This window comes from Suricata suricatta, chromosome 9 (assembly GCF_006229205.1).
Source record: "Suricata suricatta isolate VVHF042 chromosome 9, meerkat_22Aug2017_6uvM2_HiC, whole genome shotgun sequence".
Classification (NCBI taxonomy): Eukaryota; Metazoa; Chordata; class Mammalia; order Carnivora; family Herpestidae; genus Suricata; species Suricata suricatta.
In genome coordinates, this window is record NC_043708.1 from 138,283,996 (window position 1) to 138,291,610 (window position 7,615).

At 56.6% G+C, this 7,615-nt stretch overlaps 1 protein-coding gene across 1 annotated transcript in view; it reads right to left on the reverse strand.

The window, feature by feature from the left end:
• Positions 1-182: 182 nt before the first annotated feature.
• Positions 183-7,615, reverse strand: part of CFAP161 (cilia and flagella associated protein 161) — a 10,526-nt gene continuing 3,093 nt past the window's right edge. Inside the window, exons 2-7 of the mRNA XM_029952314.1 lie at positions 7,397-7,496; positions 6,834-6,923; positions 5,820-6,052; positions 4,743-4,827; positions 982-1,140; positions 183-245 (exon numbers count right to left, since the gene is read on the reverse strand). Of these exons, the coding sequence (XP_029808174.1) occupies positions 183-245; positions 982-1,140; positions 4,743-4,827; positions 5,820-6,052; positions 6,834-6,923; positions 7,397-7,496 (730 nt within the window). The remainder of the gene's footprint in view (positions 246-981; positions 1,141-4,742; positions 4,828-5,819; positions 6,053-6,833; positions 6,924-7,396; positions 7,497-7,615) is intronic.

A 7,615-nucleotide genomic window follows, 5' to 3' on the forward strand; every position in this document is an offset into this window, starting at 1 on the left:
CCCACGGCGCCCGCCCCAGACCAGGCCGGCCCGCAGCCAGGACGGGCCAGGCAGAAACAAGACTGTGATCCCGTCTGAACACCAACGACCGTGTTTCCCACAAGCGCAGCCAGAGCTCCCGTGGGGGCCGTGGGAGCCAGGCGCTGTTCTAGTGAGCACGGGGAGGCGCTCCCCACCAGCCCTCACTGCACCTGGTCAGGCAGACACCGCCGGCACCCCGTCTCTCCGATAAGGAAAATGAGAGGCTGACGGTTGAAATCACGGGCGCGGGAAGCGATTTCAAGGAGAGCAAAGCCGGGCCAAGGTCAGCTGAAGGGTCCCAACGATGGGACCTCCCCACGGACCCTGCGTGCCTTCCCCGCGCCGGAGAAGAGACCCTCGAGAGCCCGGGGCCACCTGCAGAGCCCGGCAGAGGGGCGCCCAGTGCCGGGCAGGTGCAGGTGGCCTGGCCTGGGGGCCGCTTTCTGCGAGGCCGCCCTGCTGCCATCCCTTCCAGTCCTTGCCTCCTGGGATTCCACATGCTCCCGGGGACTCCCAGCGACCCCCCTGTGCATCTGCAGGAAGCATCCAGAACCAGCAGCAACGGCCCACCAGACCCGCCTTCCCATCAGGCCCGGGCCGCGGGCCCCAATCCTGCAGGGCCCAGACTTCGAGAAACATCAGCAAGGCGAACCGGAAAGGAGCTGCCCGCAGGACCCCAGGTCTCCAGGCCCTGCAGAAAGGAGCTGCCGGGCACGAAGCAGGCCACGAGCCTCACAGTCCCGGGTGGGGAGCTCCCGGCCTGGCCTCGGGGCGGGGGCCCCGGCCTGCGGGTGTATGGGGGGGTTGCTGAGGAACAGCAGTGCAGGACGCTGTCACGGCTACGACCCTGCCTTCCGAGCGGGGGTGGGCAGGCCCTGCACGCTGAGAGGCCCCCGGTCACAGACGGGAGGAAATGGCGTCCTTGGGGCAGCACCTGCGTCTCCCCCAGGCTGAGCTCACCGGGACGGGGGCGCCTTCGTGTTCCAGGCGCAGCTGGGGGTCCAGGAAGGCAGCCTGCCAGCAGTTCAGGTAGGAGACCTCGTCAGTCAGGTACACCTCCTGGAGCCGAGACCGCCTGGATGACTTCAGGAGGGTCCTGTGGTCGCTGGATAAGTACAGCTGAAAAGGACGGTGCCCACAGGAGCCACGTCACGCCCGCGAAAGGCTGGGGACAGCCCGCTAGCTGGCCGATGTCAAGGGCGACCAGGGCAGCCTTGGAAAACCCCGCTCTTGCCGATTTTCGAGAACCCTCTGTCTTCCTCCACCTTAGAGACGCCGAGGCCGCCCGCCGCCCACACCACCTCCGCTGCCTTTCCTTCCTCTGAATCTTTCTAATGCTTCTTTATTCTTGAAAGAGAGAGACAGAGACAGAGCACGAGCAGGGGAGGGGCAGAGAGAGAGGGAGACACGGAATCTGAAGCAGCTCCAGGCTCCGAGCCGTCAGCACAGAGCCCGACGTGGGACTCGAACTCAAGAACGGTGAGATCATGACCTGAGCTGAAGCCGGACGCTTGACCGACTGAGCCGCCCGGGCGCCCAGCTTTCTCTTCCTCAGAATCCCACCCCACTCTCTCCTCCTCACCCCGAGTCTCTTCCCCTGTCCTTCCCAGCACCTAGGCCCGGGCCACCATTTCACTTCTTAGAAATAATCATGCACGAAACTTGTGGCACGAATCGAAGTGTCCTCGAAGCAGCGCCACCCCAGCTACGTTCTCTGGGAGCGGGGACGGGGCCACGCCCCTCTGGGGCTGATGTCTGCACTTGGGGTTTATCTGGGCAGCTGTCTGGCCGCCCATCCTGCAGAAAGTTCCGAAATATTAGTTGTTTGTTAGTCCTTTCCTGATTGCCCTTCACCCTGAACCTGAGGTTGTCCCTGCATGCCTGGGCAGGTTTCCACGTGCAGAGCTGTGCCAGGAGGCACCATGGGGGCGGTGGAGATGGGCTGCGGTCGTGACTGTGTTCCCTGTAGCAGGAGGAGGAGAATGAGGACCGGTGAGGCCTGGCCGGCCGGCAGAGACATGCAGAGCTGCAGGCGGGCACAGGCGGGCACCCACGCTCTCCCAGGGGCTCACGGGAGCTCTGAGGAGGAGGCCAGGAGCCCGCAGACAAGGGTGACCGCATGTGGTCAGGGAGGGTCACAGAAGGCCTTAAGAGTCACCATAACGGCAGCATTCACCAAGCCTGAGCCCCTAAAGATCAATCTGGCAGCTGGATCCCTGCGGTCGGAAGCCAGGGCAGACTGGAGGGGTCAAGCCCGGGGGGCCTGGATTGAGGTCCCAGCACTGGGGATGAAATCAGGGCCAGGGGCCCCGTGGAGGGAGCACCGTGGGCTAGTTTGTGAGCAGGGCGCAGGCCGGGGCCGGGACACGCTGGGGCCCGGCCGCCGGTGCTCAGGGCGAGGTCGGCAGCGTCCGGACAGGAAAACTGGACTTCAAAGGCAAACGGTGCCTGCGTCAGACCACAGACTCTGCTCTGTTGACCAGAGACGATGACAACTCAGGGACAAAGCTAAGGAGTCGCAATCACCAGACCTTTTATGACCTCCTCGGAAGTACTTGCTAATTCAAAGACAAGGAGCGGAAATACGAGAATTTGGGACGAGAGGGAGCTGTCCTCCCTGGAGAGGGAAATGACTGTTTACCCAGAAGTCATGAGAGAACCAACTGGAAAACCGCTGGAAGCAAGAGGAGTGAGTGAGTTCATCAAAGCGCATATGAACATCAGTGGCTTTTCTTATATTTTTGTCACACTGTTGTACCATCCGGGAGCTACCGAGAGACAACCTTAACGAGACAGGCGTCCAGCCCGCGGGAGGGACCCGACGCTCCCCTCGGAGATCCGAAGGATGGATGAATTCACGGCCGGGGCACCTCAGGACCGTGAGTGCCGTGAAGCCACCAAGTCCGCGAATCTGCGCAATTTTACGGCGCCCGTCGAAACGCCACAGAAGCAGAAGGACTTGTAGAAATAGTTGCATTTAGCTGAGAGGTTCGCTCCTAATATCATGCAGGCGGACAGGTGTGATGAGCGGGGAGGAGGTGTCCGGATATAAAGTATAATCCGCAGATAAAAACAGACCCCTGAGCTCAAGGCCTTCAAACAGGAAGCCCGGAGGGCCCGTGACGTGCGGGGATGTAACGGATGTCATGCCGGCACGCGGGTCAGTGAGGAAAGGAGCGATTAATGATTCAAGAACTAACACAGACTGGCTCCTTAGTCATTTGGGAGAAGTCTCACATCCGCACAGAACCGTGTATCAGAATAAATCTCAAGTGGAGAAGGAGCACCCTCCAGGCGCCCCTGGGAGCTCCGTCGGTGGAGCCTCCAGCTCTTGATTTCGGCTCATGATCCCAGGGTTATGGGATCAAGTCCCACGTGGGGCTCTGTCCTGAGCACAGAGCCTGCTTGGGATTCTCTCCCTCCCTCTCAGCCCGTCCCACCCTCTCAAATAAAAATAATTAAAAAACAACAAACTCCAGGGCACCTGGGCGGCTCAGTCAATTGAACATCAGACTTCAGTTCAGGTCATGATCTCACGGTTCGTGAGTTTGAGGCCCACATCGGGCTCTGTGCTGACAGCACAGATCCTGCCACGGACCCTCTGCGTGCCTCTCTCTGCCCCTCCCCTGCGTGTGCTCTTCCATGCACGTGCTTTCTCTCTCAAAAATAAACATGAAGGAGCGCCTGGGTAGCTAAGTTGGTTGAGCGTCCGGCTTCAGCTCAGGTCAGGATCTCACGGTCTGTGGGTTCGAGCCCCGAGTTGGACTCCGTGCTGACAGCTACGAGCCTGGAGCTGCTTCGGATTCTGTGTCTCCCTCTCTCTCTGCCCCTCCCCTGCTCACACTGTCTTTCTCTGTCTCTCAAAAATAAATAAAAGACGTTAAAAAAATATTTTTTTAAAAGTCAATACAAGTGTTCCTTTCTATAGCATGTCTGGAGCCGGCTTGTCAGGGCTCTGAGCAGTGGGAGCAATTACAGAGGAAAACACGGATACATGTACCCAAAGTTGGAACAACGGCCATTTCAAAGCCAAGGAGCCAAAAAATATATAAGAAACAAATAAAATAATTATAAAAATAAAGTAAAAGTGGCAAATGGGAGGAAACTACCAACAAAACGTCAAAATGTTATGGCCTGTGGAAAAACAGGTGATTCACGCAAATCAGGGCACATCGGAGAAGAGATCATTTGAAGGAGGAGAGTGGGTGAGGAGGTAAGGAGAGAGTGTGGGGGAGGGAGGGAAGAGCCTATAAAACAAAGTCAGCCAAAGTGTTAGGAATGTTAATCTCGGGATAAGACAACTGTGATTTACTCCCCTCTTTCAACGATTTGGTATTTAATTTCTACGTTTAAACTGGGCTAGAGTTAACCCCAATTGTATCGAGTTCTAATCCCCAAGGGAAAGAGATAAATCAAGTTTTTTAAAAAAGTTACAGATGATATACCTCGCTGGCATTGGTGACATTGACAGGGGTCAGAGAATTATTAGTTAATCCAGTCATTAACTTGTAGGTGGAGGTGGCATAAATTTTGGCCAAAAAAGGGGTTTTCTCCCTTACTCCTGACCATCTGAGGGTATGACTTTTATCATGTGAAACGTCAGGAAGCAAGAAGTGGCCCCACACTGCACGTGCCAAACGGCAGGCGGCCCTGGGATGAAGCCGGAGGCGGGGCGCACGGCTGCAGGGTCTCTGCCCCTCTGGCAGGCGGCTGCGACTCACCGTTTTGTCTTCAAATCCTCCCGTCATGGCGAGGCGGAAGTTCTGTCCGAACCTGAGGACCCGGCCGGTGGCATCTCCGTCGGCGCTGTCGGTCAAGGAGCAGCAGGTCAAGTCCCCGCCGTACAACCCCGTCCACGCTCTGCTTCCTGCCTGTGCTTATAACCAGTGTTCTTGCTGGGGCCTGTTCTCACTGCTAACTGACGATGTAACTACTCATTTCCGAGACGGCCATTTCTTTGGGCCTTCAGACCCAGCTGGCCCTGTCCCCGTGCCCTGTCACAGCCCGAGCACAGAGCGCCCCTCTCTGTGGGCCCAGAGCAGCATGAGCGCCTCACGCCACCCCACACGGAGGATTCCCGGTCAGGTGCACAGACCACGTTAGCACGGGCCGGGGGGACACGTTTGTACCCATCTAATACAGGCTTCCCCTCAATCCTCCGGGACGCGGAAGTTGTAGCTGGCTTTAGTTGTCAAAGCACAAACTATCAGTCTTCAAACGAAATCTAACGACTAACAGGACGGGCTAGATTCTTGTACTATAAACATCGTTATCATTATTTGACAGTAGAGTGAAAGCAATGCTTTTCCACATTAATTATGGATCTGTTCTCTAAGGATGCAATTGCTCATTTTCAAAATCTCAAGCACATTTTTAGTAAACAATTAATTATACAATAGCAAATCCCATGTAGTGCCACCTTGCACCGATCTCTCTATTTTGGCTCTAAAAGGAACACAGTGACATTAAAAGCAACAGAAGCACTCAGATGAGCTCCAAGGATCCCGAGAAGTTGTGAGGAAAACCCAGGCGAGGCTGAGCATGAAGGTGGTTCCCCAGATCCAGTACCGTTGAAGTAAGCATTTATAACGGACCACAAATTAGCAGTTGTCCTGACGGTTAAGGTGAAGGGTGGCTCAAGGCTCCCGGCTGTATCCTCGGGGGGAGACGGAACGGGGAGCCCAGAGAAGGTTCCACCACCTTCACCTCCAGACAGGGCACCGCGTCCCGGGCCTCCTGCCGCTCTCTGTGAAAACGGGTTTATGACAAAAATGCACGGACAACGGAAGCATCTCTACCTTAAGATGATGAAAGTGTTTCTGCCAACTGGGACCTTGGTTTGCGCGGCGCTCAGGCCGCACGGCACCTCCAGCTCGTCGCTGAGATGGGCTCTAATTTCATCCGGGGTCATGCACAGGCTCAGGTCGCCGCCCAGAGACCGGGGGGCTTCCGGCTCCGCGGGGGCGGGGTTCACCAGCATCACCCTGTGGCCACAGTGAACGTACCCATCCTCAGCCACGGAGAGCGGCATCTACAACGTGGACAGGAGGTTTTCAAACTCACGTCAAGGGCCACGTGCACCTGCTCCCCTCCACTGTCTGGGACCCACTTCAGTGGCGGTGATACCACGCCGACTACGTGGATGATAACCACTCCGCTCCCCAAGTTGTTCATGTCCTTCCTGTTCCTGCCACCACCCCCTCCCACGTCGCCAAAAGTCCCCCCAGAATCCCAAATGAGGTAAAAAGACCGATGAAAAATCACTCGGGCAGACGCCACCGTTAATGGCTTGAAACCCACTGGAAACATCTTCCGCGCCCAACCAAGGGCGTTTTGCATATTCTTGCACCGATGCGTTCATTTCTTCATTGGGACAATGAGGGTAAACATAATTAAGAGCACATTTCTCCTAGGTTTCTCAAATCTTAGGGAATTTTAAACATTGTGGTTTTCAGATCTAAAGGGGAAAAAACCAGCCTGCTGTTTTCCAAATGATAATTCATTTACGGAACGTTTGCGTGCTTGACTCACACTTAATTCAGTAGAATTTTGAAAACAGTGCTTGAGTTTAAAATTACGGGTCTCAGTAAGAGACTCGAATACAGAAAACAAACGGAGGGTTGATGGGGGGCAGGCAGGGAACCTGGGAGCAGGGCGTGGAGGAGGGCACTTGTTAGGTGAGCACTGGGCATCGTGTGTAAGCGAAGAACCACGGAAATCCACTCCCGAAGCCAAGAGCACAGCGCATACACTGAACGTTAGCCAACGGGACAATAGAGTTTTAAAATGTTAATAAAATAAAATAAAATTACCGGTCTCAAAAGATTCTCTTTGAGCCTTCGGTTTCTCTGTATGAGGAGCTGTCCTTTGTCCCTCTTCTCCAGGAAGTCCTTCATGAGCTCCTGGGGACAGAGGGAGCAGAAGCTGGCCCGGAAGGACGGGGTCCAGCACGGGCAGGAGGGTCAGAAGCACATCAAGGTGAAGAAGGAAACTTTGAGAAAAGGAAACGTGAGCATAAGGGGTGGGGGTGGGGGGTGGAGAGTCTCTCCGCACTATTTTCACATGATTGCTTCATTGTAGAATGTTTGGAAAAATGAGGAAAACACAAAATACAAAGAAAGGAAAGAGAAAGCAACGTCCCCTTGGAGGACCCCAGCCAGAGGCGAGGCTGAGTAACTTAGGGAGGCCCTGTGACCCCAGCTGACTGACGGTGACTGTCCCTGAAAGCCCCCCTCCACCCCCACCCCCAGCTAGGTGGCCCAGGGCCTGTGGGAGCCAGCGTGAGGGTCAGGGACCCCACGGGGACACCCAGGAGGCAGTGTGTGTGGCAGGGGGGAGTGCCGGGGGCAGCGCGTCTGGGGAGCCCCCTCCCCACCCGGACTGTGGCCTCGGAGCCCCTGAGTCTGTAAAGGCGGATGGAGCGTGGCAGGCTCCGGACCAGGCGGGAGGCACCGAGTCCGGACCTGCCACCGGGTTACTGGGCCGCAGTGAACTCCGGACGTTTGGAGACGCGCGGGGCGAGGGCTGTTGGGTGCCTGCGGGTGACGCAGGGCCGGGGACGCCGGATGGACGGATGGATGCGGGGCGGGCGCGG